Consider the following 18,144-nt stretch of genomic DNA (forward strand, 5'->3'; position numbering starts at 1 on the left):
AACGTATTGATCTTCCTCTGTACTATAATTTGTGAAGAACCTGACCTTCTCCAAATGTTCTCCACCATTATGATTAACCAGTCCCTTGATGATATTTGTTAATATATATTTTGATGTCTCTTATACCTGAGGGGGATGGACTTATGTTGCAAGTAGTAAGCTATATTTTATGGTGTATGCTATGCTATGGGGTGGGGGGAAATAAAGAATGAAAACAAAAAAGGCATATCACTTGATTGTAAATGCTTGTATATGTACCAGTGCTAATACAATTAATTTGTGGTATATCAAATTATAGCAATTAAAGACCTGCGTGATTGCGGCACAGTCCTTAGTTCCCCTTCTGGTGCCTGCTTCAGCTTGCTTTTGTTAGTAATTACTGTTTGATTAAGCATGCTGTGCTGTTAGATAGACTGACTAGTTGGCCAGTGATGCAGAGCTTGACACGGAATGTCTGCCGGCAGTCCGCTCTCCAGTTGGGGCGAGAGGAGGAGCTTTCTGTGGCTGAACGGAATGGCCAAATAAAGGAAACGCAAGAATCTTAACTGCTTGTGAAGCTTTTTTATAGAGCTTGTCAAAAAGCACTTAGTTTTTAACGAGTCTGAAGAGAAGAGGGGGGGGTGGGTTGGAGGTGAAGGACAAGACAGATGCAGCATATTGGACAGGTATATACGTAGTCAGGGCCCTGCTGCTTTATATGCCAGCCTGCAGACTTGGCATGTAGTGACTGTCCAATCTGTTTAGTATGGTTTCATCTCATTATCAGCACAATACAGGCCATTGCTAAAGCAAATAATCAGATTTTGCCAGCTGCAAAACTAAAGTCTTGCTAACAGTAAATAACTAATTCATTCGGTGTCAATATCATTCACTTCTGTTTTTTAAATGGAGAAACTGAGTTTATGAATTTCATAACCTAAACAAAAATATGTGAAGGAAGAGGTACGTGTGAATCGTCCCATGGTCAGTCCTGAGTTTCTTTAATGCTGTTGGGGAGAGCTTTGCACCCTTGTGACACCAGAACAGGCTTTGTCCACTGGAGTTGATGTCCATCTAGAATGCAAATGAAAAGTCAAGGAAAAGCATTGTCCAGGGCATTGCATAGGGAGAACATGATAAGAAGTTGATCAGTTCCCAAAGTGTGAATTCTCCCGATGAGGCTGCAGGCAGGCAGAGGAGGAGGAGGAGTTGTGGATTGGGATTTGTATAACCCTCCCTCCCTTCTTCCCCCTTTACACACACATCTCAAGTGTCTGTTTTGTCTGGGCTCCCCTCGTACGGCATTCTTGTGCAAAAATTTCAAGGCTTCAGTCTGGAGCGCTGGGTCAGAGGATATGCCTCTTTGAAGGGGTTGACAAGAGGCTTTATGTATTATCCACTAAATAGTATTTCATTTACTTAACACTCAGGAGAAAGTAACCTTTAAAGAACCCTCCAGTACCAGCCGCTTTTGTACCACCCAAGAAAGGGAGGGACACTACAGCCTGTTGAATGTTTACTCTGGGAAGCATTTTTCTCCTGGATTTTTTACTTTTCTTTGTACATTTCATTTAGAGGTGCCTTTTACATGCACATACCTGTTGCATTTCACAATGCCCACGCTCAGTACTTAGTGTTTATATAATACTGTTAAGCTTCCTTAGCAACATGTTGGTGCCAATAAAGACTTATTATATTTCAGCATTGGCTGGCATATAGAAAGGGATTTTTGGTTTAGAAAATATAAAATAACTTTCATTTCGATATAAAGCAGAGCTTCTTTGTACATAATCACATACAGTACTGCAAAGCCATATTGTGCATTGTTGTGATTTGTTAAAACAAATGGGGGGGCAGGGAAAATGTACTTTTATAGTTTTTGATTGTTTTACAATTTCTCCCGGGTCGATACCTACTGTCACTGTAACCGCTCTTCAGATGTTCCTGATCTGACACCTTTATTTATAGTGGTGGTGATATACTAATTGTGCCACATGAGTGAGAATGACCTATTAACATTGGAGTTATGTATAGCCATTCTCACAACTGTGGTAAAATTAGTACAGCACAACTTCCCATGGAATATACTATGTACACAACACAAGAAATAGTTAAGTAGTCTGTTGAAATATTGAATTATAATTATTATTATCTGTGGTCACCAGAAGACTAAAAGACAGGTTGATCTTACACTGTTGATCTGACAGGTTAGATGTAGCTTCTACATAACAAAATAATATTTTATCTACAATATGCTTCAGCTTAGAGTAATGTTTTCATTGCATTTCGTATGAAAGACATGCTGTTTAAAAATCTTTCTAATGTAAGTGTATAAACTCCCCAGACTATAATTATAATATAAAATGAACCTTATGAATAATATGAAATTAAGACAATGCCTTTCTTTGGATACTCTGGCATTTATCTCTATAATGAATTTGAATGGCTATAGATACTAAATCTATAACTGATATCAATAGATTTCTACAGGGCAGTTATAGTAATTTCACAGCTTTTTAGTGCACAGGGAGATTTGACTGGTACTGTATTTTATAATTTTTCTTTTAATTAATATATAGCTTACATAGTGTATGACCCTTTTTATATGGACTTCCATTTATTTACACATGCATATATTTATTTGTGCAGTCCTGCCATATAGACTGACCTCATTCCAGTTATCCAATTTGAACTTCTGCAGTTTTCTAAATATTTTTTTTTCTTTATTTCCCTTGCAACATAACAGTGCACACCTGGTGTACAGTGTGGGACTTGTCCTTAGAATGAACTTTCGCCACACCAACCGATGAGTAAAGCAAAGTACGCCCCCTGAAAGAGGAAGCAGAAAAGGAAGTTTACAGTATTGCCTGGAGATTCTGTAGCTTTCCTGAACACCAGCCTTCATAATTTATTTCTCCGTATGCAAATGATCGGTGGAAGGAAAGATGTTTTGCTTTGGAAACGAGAGATATTTCGTCAGTGATACTTTGTACTTTTCAAACAGTCTGTTTTTAATACATTGTATGATCTAATCAAATAGTTGTTTAACATACAATTGTAGTCTGTAGACTTCACAATGAAATTGATGGAGTGGCTGGTCGAAGAGTTCCTCTCCCCCCGGTCTCCTCCTGGTCTTAAGTCAGCAGGAATCTGGACCATTTTCTCTAGGCTGAATCAGTGTTCAACAAAATCTGAAAATATGTAATGATAAGTAACTATAGTGTAACTAACAACATTCAATTAATCGCGAACTAACATCGTTTAAATTTATTTGTTCAACAAAGATGTTACCCCTTCAACTTCAAAGTAATGCTGTAGTGTGGCCATAGTAAATGTGTTTCAGCGGCCGCTGCTTTTCCGGCTGTTGAGTGCATGCCGACATGTATGCTGTCTACATTTTGTTCATTGTTGTTACCGACATTGTATGCAGGCACTAATTAGCACGGCTAACTCGGTTCAAAGAAACCACTGGGACGTGGTGTGGTGAGTGAGTTTGTGAAGCTGCTGCAGGGAAGTCTGATGCAGGAAAGGTTTGCGTTGAGGTGTACTAGGGGTGGATGAGTATGTTGTTATTTTTTCTCCCCCCCCATCACAGTAGCCCATTTGACCCTTGACCCCCTTTGAGCATTGACTGCGTACTGTTTATTTGTTGACTTTATTCTCCTGTGGTTTGTCTCTTGCTTATGCTCAGGCAGGTCTTCCAGGCTCTTCTGACTTCAAGTCATAACATCCTGAAAGTAATTTGTTACTGCAACACTCCAAACAAAAACCTTTACCACACAGAGACAGGTAATGTTTATCTACTGGCACAAGAAAAGCAAAACGTGAGACTGCGAGATGACAAATTCTGTCAGTGTGTTCTTCACTGTATGTGCTAGAAGAGACAGAAACTTAGACTGGTAGATAAACACAGTGGTTCTATGGTTGTCTAATTAGGTACGGTTTTGTGTGTAGGATTATGGACAATCCACATGCTCCAAACTTAATTATTGCTTACGTAGTTGAGGACCTGGCTATTGTTACAAAATACTAATACTAATGATTCTTCAGGATAAGAACCAAGTGATATTCCTAAATCCATTGCCAAATGTAACTTTTACATTTGTTTAATAATTCAACTCCTTTTAACAGCTGTAGAACTATGCACCAGCAGCAGATAATTCTCTGAGCTTTTAATTTCAAACTTTTTCCAGAATGTGCAATACCTATTACTACTATACACCTTAGAAGAAGCAAGCTGTATCAATAGTGTTCTTTCGACAGATTTTCACATTGTATGCAAATCTAAAAACAGTAGTTGCTTATATTTTTAAATCCACAAAATTGAAATGTCAGACCCTGTCAATCATTATGTTATGTATCTGCTTGGCAACATTGAGAAGGTGCTTCTTGAAGATTTTTAATATTTTCATCATCTTCTCAGTTGGAGTAATAGTACAGTCCACCATGCAACCTCCATCGAAACTCTGCAGATACTCCAGGTTGTGTGGCTTGCACTTGTGGATTGCTTGTCAGTTCTTACCACAAACTTATTGGACTGATGGTCTACAAAGAACAAAGATTTTGTGTTAAAAATCATGGACTTGGCTGTGTCCTTCAGGCTGTTCTCCGTGCATAAAATGAAGTCTCCTGTATTCACTGCAAGCATTTGAATAATTCTATTTGGACCATATTGTGTGTTGAAATTAATGAGAGAGAGAGAGTGTGTGTGAATAATATATTTTGACACTCCAAACCTCTCTCATTGGACTTAATTCTTTAACTTTTTTTTAATACATTTTAATGACTGCAATGTAAAATGATCATCTTATTTTAATTTACCAAATGCTTCATCATGATCTGAATCATGCAGTACACCAGTGCCCCATTGGGCGATGATCTGCTACAGTGTTACTATGGTGAACTTCCATTGTTGAGATGGTCACTTTTGTCACAAGTCTTGGTTTAGTTAGTAGTCTTTCATGTTTCTGTCTGTTGAGTTTTAGTTACAAAACTGAGGCTGTAAAAATGAGTTTTTGTTAAATTTTCCTTCATTAAGCTTCATAGGCTGTAATTGTTTCAGAAAGGTCTCAGAGAGCATGCACATTATACTGTCCTTTGTGAGTTTACAGAAGCTAAAGAATCTCTATACGTCCCATTCTTCAAACCTGTGAAGCAGTAATTATTTCTCTTCAAAATGTGTTGAAACATAAGAACTACTCTAATAGTGCTTGTAGTTCTAACTTGGTAAATAATGGGAAACAGAGAAAGGAAAACTCTTCACACTATCTATGACTCAGGCTAAGGTTTCCCTTGAAAATGAGGCCTCCCAGACTCAACAGTTGAGTCATACTTCAAGTTTCATTCTCTAGGGAATTGATGCTTCTACTCTGCTTACTCCACTCCACTCCCCCCCCCCCCCCCCCCCCCAAAAAAAAACAAAAAAAAACTTCCTTAGCGGCTCATCTAGTAGCCCCAAGACTGGATAGGAGTCAGCTGGGGCCCCCGAGATCAGCCTGGTCAGTGACGAGGTATGTGTAATGAGAACTATATCTGTCTTCTGGTCGGCAAAATTAGTTCCATTAGTTGCTTTTGGGAAATAGCTCTGTGTAAAGTTGCGAATGACCTTCGTACTCCTCTGTGGGTCTTCGGCTGTCCTGTGTCAGAACTCGACTTTTACTTGAGTAAAAAGTAGTAATTCAGACAAATATTGGGAGATTGTAGGAAAAACACTTTAAAATAAACAAAATAAACTGTACTTTAATTCAGTAGATTGTCCAAATTGAATAAACTCAGTTTACAGAGAGATGGATTTTAGCAACCTAACATTACTGATCACCTAAAAATGTACCTTTTAAATTGCAGAAGTCATCTCCTTCTGAGAATGAATGCTGTAATTTATTATTGTATAGCACTATTGACTCATTCTTTGATGTGAAGAAATAATTGCTCCAGGTTTCTGTTTACAGTAGCTTTTACACTACAGGCTATAGTCTAATAATATGTAGGGAACAAGGGCTGGGAATCAAATTATTTCTGTAACGTAATTTGGAATCATGAAACCACAGTTTCTACTTGTCAACCATTTTATACATAACAGAATTTGATTCCCCCAAAAATATAAATGTTATGTATGTAAAGTGTGAATACAGAGTATTAAAGTACAGTATTTGTTTGTACTCTTTTAAATGTTTGCTGTCTAGTTTCGTATGGCCGCGGTACACTTCTGTGAGGAGTAATGCTCACAATGTGCTAGAATGCGGTAGGTCTTGCAGTTTTAAAGTCTGAACCCGCTCCCATGCTCTTTCTTCCTAGAAGGACTAGAAGTGTCAGAAATATAGACACGCTTTCACATGACGAAGACTTTGCTTGCCTTCTGCGCGACTGTTAAGCTTTGCATTCTGTCTGCGTATCCAGGTATTGTAGGCCTGTGAATAGTGTCAAACTTCATAGTTCTCATTTGGTTTCCTGTACTTGAAAGAAGAAAAGTGCCAGCAGTGTGGGTTTTTCTTTTGTAATCTTCTTTCCTCATTTTCCTGGGAAAACCACATTCCAGTCTCATTCAGGGCTTATTATATAATGGTATAATGTAGGGTGTTCTGGCAGTCTCTCTGCTATAGGTACATCCTTCTAGCATGTAAACATATTTTCCTGCTTAAGTTAAGGCTGGCAGAATATCCTGAGAATACATCACATTGCATCTCAAAAAGAGGAGACTGAGCATCATGTTCTGATTAGAATAAAGTAGTTTTCAATCCTGATTTCATCCTACATGTGAGCATAATTTGCTGCTTAAGCAACAGTGTACTTTCCTAGGTATAGGAAATAGTTAACACAGAATTTACTAATCTTTGCCAGTCACACCAGTAAATGTATATTTTGCAATTTACTCATGTTAGCATAACCCAAAGTATTATGTATTTTGTCTTAATTTGTAGTGATTGGTTTATAAAGGCTAGCATTTAAAAATAGACTGGATAGGATACTTGGATCACTTTGTTATTAATGGACACCAAATGAGCACGATGGGTCGAATGGCCTCCTGTCGTTTGTAAACTTTCTTATGTTCTTATGACATATAGCTGATTTTCCTGAAGCCTGATGAACCAGGTGGGCAAGCAGTGCAATTGTTTTTTTTTGTCAATTTTCCATCACCTTTTCATTTATACTAAAATGTCTTTGCCCATCATCTTATATTTCCAGGTAATTCATCTTATCTTCTCGTCCTTAATCTGAATCTTACTCTTATCAACATTTTTGCTCGTTTTGTATTATATATAATTACATTAGAGAAGACTTTCATTATAAATCAATAACACATATAAGGTTGAATTGTAAAGTTGCCATTTTTTGCAGAATTACTTATTTCTATTCGATTAGGGGCTTTACTGAAAGAGTTGTCGACAGATCCACTCCTAAAGCTCCATATTCAAAGTAAATCAACTTCATGTACTGAACCTCATGTATTATTGGTGCTTAACGGATCTAGCTAAAGACCTGTGGATTGAGCACCTAGCCCTTAACTGTAAATTAAAGACCTTCTTGTCGGTCAACATTGCTTAATGGGTGTGGTTTTAATAGGTCACTGGAAGATTGCCTGTGATTAACTGTAACTTTACATGATGTGCATTTTGTCATTCATCCTTCAAAGTGTTGAAAGAGCTTTAAAGGCGGCAGAATTACAATGCAAGGAGGCAGGAAATTGGGTGTGCTGGATGGGATTTTTAATGTAAGGACACGTATGAGTAAAAGCATGTTCAGAATGCAATGAAATGTAATGTTTCTTTGAGTTCTGCAATGTGGTTTCTGACGCTTTGGAATGAGATTTGGTGCTTTGCCAAAACTAGCCTTTAATGAAACTTTCAGAGGGAGGGTGGGGGTGAAGTTGATATGAAACTGTTAAGTGTTTGCTGCCTTTTGAATTTGCTTGTTTTTTCTTTAACTTTTTTTAATACTTAATATTCTCCCAGTTTTTATGGAGACTTAACTTTGCAGTTGTTTAAAATGTGTATATTATAAACCATACTAATGGCTTTTTTTTTTTTAAGTTTATAATGTAGGCTAACCTATGTTTTGTAGTAACCATAGAAAAATCAACATCGAAAGCATGCACTCTTCCACTGTAAAATATCACATTGCTTTCACTTGCTGCAAATGATAAAACATTTATTTTTATTGTATTGTATTTTTTTTTTTTTTTAATGAATGATGTGTCAATATCCCATTTAGCGAAACAAGCTGCATTTTGTTCCTTTCACGGAGAACGATTGCTAGGTTAAGTTGGTGGGGCAATCGGAAATAATTACCAAGTCTCTTAGTATCTTAGTGATTTGATAAAGGTGAGAGAGCTGGTTCATTATTAAACTAAAGGCGAGGAAAGAATGAAAGCAGGAAACAGAGGTGCCACAGCTGCATTCTTTCAGTTTGAGCGTAATGTAGCGCAGACCTTGACTGACACGCACCGGACTTATAAACTTGATATATATAGCCGTGATAGTGAGGCTGCTTTTTTGTGTGGAGTTCATGCAGAAGACCTCCTTCATACAAATCAAATGGCAGATGACGGACAATGATGAAAATTTGATTCTTTGAAGTTGTAATGGTCATTGAAATGTGTGAAATTCTCGTATTGAAAGGAGAGCGGCTTGCAAGACTTTCAGTCCTGGGTGGCTGCTGGTAGCTTGCTGGGAGGTTTGTCTGTGTTTTGTCGCTGACTTCCCATCGCTTGTTTGCTAATTCCCTGAAGAATAGTACTAGGTTCACTAAAGGTCTTTGAATGGGTTCCCGTTGCCCAGGAATATGCATATATTTTAATACCAACCCCCCCACCCCTCCCTCCCCTTTTAGTATTTTGTGTGTGTGAGAGAGAGTTTTTATACATTTAATTTCAAACAAACAAATCTACCTTTTGATATACATTTTGGTATACTTACCAAAATGTTTTCAGACTTTACAGTTGGTTCCCTTGCACAATAAATTAGTAGGCCTGGAATGTTTTCTTTTTTTTTTGTTAAGGAGCAACCATAATGAAGAGAACTATGCTGTTAGAAGAAATTGTTTCTGGGGGAAAAAATTTGACTTTTAATCCCTGAGAATGTTAGTGGAATACATTGTTCAGCATGTGATGCATTTCTTTTACACCTTTTCATTATGCTCACCATATGAATTGGCTTTACAAAGTCATGCTGTAATAGGGCACAGGAAACAGTACGAGTACAGGAGAGGAGTAGAGACTAGGCTGCAATGTCATCAGGTGTTCCTAGTATTTATGCTTTGAAAGATAATGATCTGTAAGAAGGTTTACAGTATACAGAACATGTTAAATGGATTGAAATATTGTAAAACTTGCATGCCTTTTATACTATTTGTGAGCCACCAAGAATAAATCTTATTGCATGTCATGAAATATAACTAAATATTAAATTAAAGTTGCTGCACTATCTTGTTTGCAAAGGAATACTTTCATATCATTAGAATACTTTGAAATGCTAATTACACTACCTGCTGAGGAGCATTTTCTGAAAAAAATGTAAGGTTACATTTTTATCTCAATTGTCTTCGTTAAAATATATGATACGTTATGATAAACCAGGAATTTCTTCAATGTCAAATATGCAAGGTGTGTACCTGCATTATGATGAACAATCTGTGTGATTTTCTGTGGAAATCTATCACGTGCCAAGGTGGTTTCAAAAGAGTAAATTCAGAATCTGATATGAGAAATACTTAAGCAAATGTTAATGTGATTACAGCATGATGTATTCCCTTTTAACAAAACCCACCCTTTATAGGTTTAGAAGCGTAATGGAAATAATTTTTATTTTAAAGACTGGTTATTTTATTTAAATATTATTCTCTGCATCTATGTTCCTGATAGAGTACAAATTAAAACTGTACATTTAATTTACAACAACAATAATGTACAGCTACCGACACTGATTTTTAACTTTTTGTACAGATATTGTTATGACTGTTCTAATTTCCACAACAGTTTACCTAAATATGGTTTAGATTTTGGGTGTGGTATTTTGGAAGATCTTGCACAGCTGTAAGGTTTATTGACATATAATTTGTTTTCTGAATGAGATTAATTAATAATGTCTTCTGAATAATATTTTTGTTTCATAACCTTCTTTGATGTTTTAGGATTTTGTTTGAGAATAATTGTCTATGAGTTCTATTTATCAAAGACCATGGTATATCCTGATGGTTAAAGGTTAATAAATTACATTTTTATTGACAGTTAAGTTGTAAAACTAAACGTTTTTTTTTTTTCTGTAAAATACTTCTATACATTTTTAGAATGATTTACATCTCCTAATCTAAAGAACAGATGTCATTTTGTCTAACAGCACAGAAAATGTCATCAATAAGTTGTCTGAAATTCAAATGTGAAGTTGGCAGGAAGAAGAGCGAGGAAAAAAAAATCAGATTTTATAGCTTGGAGCTAGTCTTTTCAAGTATTATATAATTTTGATGGAGTCTGGAGTAAGCTCTTACCCATAGAAATGTTCCTTAAAAGACCCGTTTTCTTGTCACTGGCTGCAATTCTATGGGGAAAATGGATCACAATAGAGTGTTGCAATGCATTTTAAAAGTGTGAGAAATCAGCTTGTCTAGACTGAGTGAACCCACATTCAATAGGAATTTTTTGGGCTTCTTTGCCCTTTAGGTGTCAAGTATGTGATAGATGCCAAGCTTTTTCATAGTTTCTTTTCTTTTTCTTGTTCGTTTTCCATTTTTTTTCATGCACTGTATCTTTAGCTTTCCCTAGGCTGTTTGCTAGGCATCCTCCCTGTTCCAGTCCTGCTGTATTTACTCCACTGAAAAAAAAAATCAATAAACAATTTCCCTACAGCCCCAAGGGATGGAAACTTGGGTTATGCCCATTTTGTTTAATTTAACTGTGTAACATAACTGATAGTTGTACAAAGAGGTCTTATTTTACTTTAAAGACATCGTTTATTTTAAGGTATTCAAAACCTGTTATCGAAACTGCCGACACATTCTGAAACTATGCCTCCTTCTCGAGTCAAGGTGAATCTGCCTTAGGTTATGTTTGTTTCTTGCATATTGTACCCACCCCATGACTTAAAACGGATATTTAGTCAGCAGTGTGTGTGGGATGTGTGTGTATGTGTGTTTTATTTAATTTTATATTTTTCCTTACACATCTTGAAATTTCTATTAATTGGGTGTTAAGACTTCTAAGATTTGGGAGTTTAACAGATCTAATGTCAACATTATTAATATACAATTATTTGACTTGCATCCATAGTTTCAGGGTTCTGACATACGAATATGAAAAATAGTATTCTGTGTAGTACTATGACATCTGCAAATGCGATTTTATTTTATTTTATGAAGCTTCTTATCATGCACAGAATCACATCATGGTCTTTATCAAGAAGCTTTGTTTAATTTTGAGATGATTTTCAAACTCCTGTAATCTTTAATACATGTTTCAGTGCAATCCCAGACGGTGTTGATTTTTGTTTTTTAGTTTTAGGAATATCAGTATTTAGTCAAATTTAGATTAAAATTGATGGGCAATGCATAAGGCATCAGTAAAAATTTAACTCTTAATCTTTCAATGCCAATGATATTGTTTGTAGGCAATGCTAAATTGAGTCAAATGGACATTTTTGTCAGATGGAAACAAAATGTTTCTGTGCTGTTTTGATTCATCACCACAGTTTAAATGATAGACCTGGAATGAATTCTGAAGTATTTGGATGACAAAAACAAAGAGGAGTTTTGCATGTGTGAGCGACAGTTGACATTTTGTACCATGGATATTGTATTAAAGCATAAATAATCTCACAGACTAGACTCAATGAATGGCTGACATATGCGTGTCTGCCAAGCTGCAGAATTTGCCAGGGGGCAACATTTGGCACAACACTACCATTAACGAGCAGGTTTGCTTTATGTGTGAACTCTGGGTGTTTTTTTACATGGAGCACAAAACATTTTCTGTATTTTATTGGCATCTGATCGTTTGCTCCATCACTGTCGCCTGTGTCTTTTTGAGCAGCACGGACGGCCTTCATATCTGTCCTACTTAGAGCACTTTTTCAGATGTCCCGCTGTAGGATACAGTAGTTCCCAGCAAAGAAAGGTTGACGCCCAGTCCCATCTTTTATTGTATTTTTCAAAATAAAAATGGCACTATTATTCTGTTGTGCTTGTGTTAAAGTTACGTTATGTTTAAAGTAACTTTATATCTGGTCTATTTAAATCTTCTACAAATGTGTTCATATTTTGTCTTGATACAGGATATCCCAGTGAAATAATGCTTTATTTTAATAATAAAAATGGGACCTGGGAAGTTTCCTATGCTGGCAACTATTCTATCCTACAGTGATATGTACATTTAAAGAAGTACATCTGATTTATTCTTCACTCAAACATCCTTTCTTCCTGGATATTGTATTTTAAAAAAATCCTATAATATGCTTGTGTCCAATTATAACCAAGTCCATTTGCCTTCCTGGAAAATTATGATTGTGCTTGTTTTTTCCACCAGGTGAAACTGTAGGCTTGCTGCTGCAGTGCAATGCAGACACACCTTAAGTTATTACAGGTGGCAAAGAAATAAGTGAATAAAAAATAATAATTTTGTTGCCAATTCAAATAAATGAATCAAACCGTGTGAATTAGCAATGTTATCAGTGCAAGCGCTCAGGTATTTCTGCATTAACTGCCTTTTGTATGAATGTGAATGATATTCCGCATTTTTACTCCTTTCTTGAACTGTTCATTATAGTTGCTCACTGTCATATGTTTAATTCTGATCACTTCACAGGAACTTTAAAGTGTTGGTCATCCCACTTCTATCTGGGAAGCCATGCAAAAATGTTAATTAAATTGGGGAAGGACAACTTTCAGATAATTCCCATACAATTATTGTATATGGAAAACAACATACAAAGTTAATTAAGGAAGAAACATGCTATAAATAATCTATTCAGCAATTAGAAGAAAATTGCTGTCATTTTTTTTTTCATGAACTACACACGACGGCCATCTTTGAAACCTGATCACAGAAAGAAAGGAAGTCATTGTGCCCATTTTCTGTTTCATGTTCTTCTCGCTTTTATATTAAGAGAACTATTTTCTCACTCGCTAAGGCATAATGGAAGCCAGTGGGAAATAGATCCACATGGCAGAAACATACACAATACACCCAAATGAGTCACCATGCTTCAGTAAATCTGACTTTGATGAGCCTTTAAATCTAAAGCAATGGAATGTGAAAGAATGCTGAATGTTTTCTGATTAAGCAGCCAGTCATGCATGTAATATCAAGTAGATGGAGAGTTAAATCAAAACCTCAGTGGTAGGTTTATCTCTTCAAAATTTCTCCTGGGGCAAAAAAAAACCAAAAACCTATGAAATGGGGCTGTATAGGTTTGTTTTTCATGTTTATGGAGCAAAAATAAAAACAATTCAGGAAATGGTCAAACTGTACCCTATGAATGTACAAGCTGTTTTCAGAGCAAAGACTTACTTCTTGTCTTTTACCTCAAACTGTGTCTGAGTTACGGGTTTTTGACATTAAGTACCATTCTTGCTCTTGTGATGATTTGAAAATTACAGTAACTTTTTATTTTTGTTCTCCTCCAGGATATTACGTCTATGACTGGTGTGCCCGAGGAACACATAAAGTCCCGTAAGGTGCGCATCTGTGTCCCAGCTCGCAATGCCATGCAGTCAGGGGCGAATAACACCCGGAAGTGGAGACTGGAGTTCGATACCAGAGAACGCTGGGAGAATCCTTTGATGGGCTGGGCATCCACGTAAGATTTAATCTTTTTATGCAAATCGGTCTAGGAAGATGGATGCATTTTTGGATGGAAGTAATTTTTTACAAAACCAACCAGATTACTTTAAATTAAAAACTAGCTACACTAGTGCAGCTCATATGGCCGTTACCTACTGTAAGGGCTTGATGTGTTAATTATTGGAGCCAGGTGATTTTTGACTAGCATCGTGCATCAAAAGTGATCACAGGAAGGGTCAGTGGAATTAATGTTTGCGATTTCCTGGAATCTTAATTTTAGGTACATTTTAACATCTTAAAGATGGCATTAGCAAAGCTACAGTAGCCCTTGTACTGCTTTTTCTCTGTCTTCTGTGTATCTGGAATTGTTTTCTTTTATTTTTCAGGGCTGATCCCTTGTCCAACATGGTCTTGGCTTTTGGTTCAAAAGAAGATGCAATCGCCTTTGCAGAAAAAAATGGTAATTATAGGCAAGAGCTCAAGTAGTCCTGCATCACTAACAATTTATACTCTTTCTTTCTTCTCTCTTACTGGGGACAAAATAACTCTGACATCTGGCAAATAACTCAAGGCCTACGAAGTGAAATATCAGAAATGGTGAAGAATGATGTCTGAAAATTGAAAATTGAAAATCTGGCTCCTTGAGTGATTAAGTTACTAGGTCAAAACCAGAAGCCAGACTTCTCTCCTTGTAAATTTGTTTAATGAATCTACTACTTTAAGTAAAATGGTTACTTTTTAAACTTTCAATATCCTTGCAGTATCCTTCAACCTGAGATTACGGTCTTGATTTGAGGTTTAAAAATATAATATTTCTATCTAATATACTTCAACTTGGGAATTTGAATTACAAGGATGGTTGTAAATGGGTTGAGCCTGATCCGAGAGGAGAAGCAGCAGTGGCGCAGTCGTGTCTCTTTACAGTCCCCATTCAGAACATTAAGTATGATTTCTTATTTCCTTTCTTATGCATTGTTTATATGGGTAGATCACAAATGATGTAGAAGAAATGAGAAAACCAGGTTGTCACCAGACCTCTGATGCCTTGAGCATGTTAAAATGGATCTCTAGTGTCAAAATGTTGATGCACAAAACATAATTCTTTTCCATTTGCATCAATCATAATAGTCTCCCTGCAAAAGCTATTAACACAGAAGAAAGCGACCTGTGGTGGTGGCTGCTCGAATGTGCTCGGCATGGACTGTGAGTAACTACATCAGCAATGGTCTGTGCTGTTGTCTTCTGTAATCAGTACAGGACACTTTGAACCATCTGCATATTTACCAATGCCTACTTAACGTACAGGTGTGATTGAAATATGTGTTGGCAACAGTCTCTAACCTGTTTTAACCTCTAACGATGGTCCAGACCAGCAGAACTGTGGGATCCACAGACCCAAACTTCAAATTGTCATATGACAGCCCCCACCAAAATTATATGGCACCCTCAATTAAGAATAATCCAAAAAGGCTGTAGACGACACAGGTAATGAGGTGACTGTACCTACTCCCTGCCAGACAAAACCTCATAATACTGCATGCTGTATACAATTTACGTATTTTAAATTGCAGCTGTCATTGCTTTTGTGTGTTACTATACCTTGACTTTAGTGTTTAAATGGATGACCACATACTTCAGACTCCTTTTGCTATAACAGTAATCACTGAGAAAGGCCACCCACTTTGAAACAGAAGTGAATTATCCTTTTTATTTGTTGGATCTTTCTTGTAAATGTTAAGCCCCACACCCCAAATAAGTGTTATTTTTGAATATTGTTTTATAATAAATCTTGTGTTTTTTTTCAAACTGTGCAAAGATGTGAGATTAATCAATGAACTGATCAAACAATTATAAAATAAATGCGGAGTTTCATTTTCGCAGGCGTTAATTGATGTATTTTATTGAAGTCCAATTTGTAGCCTCCTACCACAAGGCATGCAACACGTGCCGTGATTGCACATTGCACGACTGCGGTTTCGCATGTCTGTTACTGTGGCTTGTGTGTTAAATACTTGAATATACAATTTGTAACCAATCAGAATAGGGGCACATTTTTGCACAAAGGTCTAAATCTGAACTGCTACTGTACTCGTTTTTGGGTGAAATGTGGAGTTCATTTTCTTTTTGAAAGAGAACAGAGACCCTCCAGTGTCACATTCAATTTTTCCAATCGAACCGTCTTGAGCAATCAATCAATCTCAGATCTGCAAACAGACTTTTGGAAGATATAGATATACACACGATGTAATGTCATGCTTTTTTTCTCATTTATTTCAGTTGATTTTAACTGCAGTGTGTCATGACCCACACAATGCCTCTCGTTATGCGACCATGAACCGAGAGGCCCATACTGGATTCACTGGCACACCGCAAAAACACACAACCACACAACTGATGAACTAGGCATATCGCGAAAACACACCTAGATTGTTTGCCTTTGCCTTCCTGACTATTTCTTGCTAGTGAGTCCCAACCGAACCGGCGCCCTGGTTAGAACCAATAGCCCCGTAAACACAATGAAGGAAACTGCAAAATGGGGAAATGACCGAACTTGTACAAACACGTCCAGAGTGTCGGTCCGGGTCTCCTCTCTGGATCCACAGGCTTCCGTAGCGTCTCGGTCCCATGTCTACAGTGCTCTTGTCGGCAGTCTGTTTTCTGTGTGAATGGATCATTGCCGGCAATTTTTTGGCATTCAAAGCCAGTGTGAATGGGGCTGTATTCATACCCTTGATCCAGATCAGTCAGATTCTGTCATTTAATTTAGTTGAATATTGTAAATTAAACTGAACTGTTTTATGTTTCTAAAGTTGAAACTAAGAGTAGTAGTCCAAAATGCCTCACATCAGTTAAATCAACCAAAATATTTATTGCGTATGCATGCATGCATTTTTTTTAGGAATCACTACTTTTTACTCAACTTAATGCAGATATTTTATTTTTTTATTTTTTTATTTATTAGCAGGCACCCTTGTCCAGGGCGACTTACAAAATATCAGAGCAATACAAAGTGCAGTAATACAGTGCAATTCAGTACAATACAATACAGTGCAGTTCAGGCATAATGCATTTTACAAATTTAGAATTTACACAAGTGTATAGGAGATACAGTAAGCACTATATAAGGTCTTACATCCTAGATTGTAAAAGCTGCAGTGCAGACAAGATGTTAAGTCAAGGTTAAGAACTAAGGGAGAGGGAGCATAAGGGAAATCAAAATAAACAATGCAAGTGCTATTAATGCAAAGGCAAGAGTATGATAAAACGTTGTGTCAGTGCAATCTTACAGGAGAATAAAAGACTAAATTACAAGTACGGTCTGAAAAGATGTGTCTTGAGTAAGCGCCGGAAGGAGGTCAGAGACTCTGCTGTTTTGGCTTCAGTGGGAAAGGTCGTTCCACCACTTATTACATTCTATAACGTCTATAACTACCAGATGTACATGATGTGGAAATGAGGTGTTTTATAGTATATTGTGTTTTTTAATTATAGGTTTGCATTAACTGTCTAAAATGTTTGTTTTCTGTTGTTGTTGTGCAGGTTGGAGCTATGATGTTCAAGAAAAGAGAGTTCCGAAGCCAAGGGTGAAATCCTACGGGGCAAACTTCTCTTGGAACAAAAGGACAAGGGTGTCCACGAAGTAAACTGGCAGTGGCGACCTGTTTGTCAGGCCACTTACAGTCAGCTGTGTTATATTTATAGATCTGCATAATAGCATTCTTGATCTCTCAATAAAATGACCTTTAAGCTATTGTCTTTTGCTGCAAGTCCTTTTTGAGAATGGTGGCGTGTCTTTACTATCACCTTGCAGATGAGTAAAGAGCAACTCGCTGGTTTCTAGTTGTCTGCCTGTAGCAATAACTTCACTGGTATTGAGTCATTTATGCCATTTGTGGTCATGTGTTCCATAAGGCGCGAGGACCATTCCACAACCACATCTGTTCATTTTGGAAATGAGAGGAGGTTAATGTTAGTTGTGTCAAAGGTATTTTGAGGACAGGGTTCACAGCAAAACAAGAGTGCTGCTCCCCCTGTGATCCTTTTCACTCTGGTGTCCAGTACCTGCAGGTGATCAGCCTTAATTGAACGGATCTCCGTGGAAACATGATGAGGAAATTCAAGCACGTTCACATGGGTGTGTTCCTAGCTTGTCCTTCTGATTGGCTTCTGGCTGGGTGATGAACAGCTGCCGCCTGCTGAAGACCTGCCATCACTTGTCTCAATGTAGTCTAAGATGTTGGGATACCTCTCTCATATCTGCACCTCAGGAGATGGCCGGTGGATCGTTCTTCATTGAGTAACGAGGGTCTTTTGTATGGGACATCGTGCTAAACCTCATGTGAAATAATGCTGACAGGGGTCTTTATCTGTGAGTGGGGTGGGGTGGGGGGGTGAAGGAG

At 37.2% G+C, this 18,144-nt stretch overlaps 1 protein-coding gene across 1 annotated transcript in view; it reads left to right on the top strand.

Annotated features, from left to right (window-relative positions):
• ndufs4 (NADH:ubiquinone oxidoreductase subunit S4) overlaps positions 1 to 17,496 on the top strand; it is a 29,451-nt gene extending 11,955 nt beyond the window's left edge. The window contains exons 3-5 of the mRNA XM_066712066.1: positions 13,588 to 13,760; positions 14,131 to 14,204; positions 17,285 to 17,496. Of these exons, the coding sequence (XP_066568163.1) occupies positions 13,588 to 13,760; positions 14,131 to 14,204; positions 17,285 to 17,388 (351 nt within the window). The 3' untranslated portion in view covers positions 17,389 to 17,496. The remainder of the gene's footprint in view (positions 1 to 13,587; positions 13,761 to 14,130; positions 14,205 to 17,284) is intronic.
• Positions 17,497 to 18,144: the final 648 nt, after the last annotated feature.

The sequence above is a fragment of the Amia ocellicauda genome, chromosome 8 (genome assembly GCF_036373705.1).
Source record: "Amia ocellicauda isolate fAmiCal2 chromosome 8, fAmiCal2.hap1, whole genome shotgun sequence".
NCBI classification, from domain to species: Eukaryota; Metazoa; Chordata; class Actinopteri; order Amiiformes; family Amiidae; genus Amia; species Amia ocellicauda.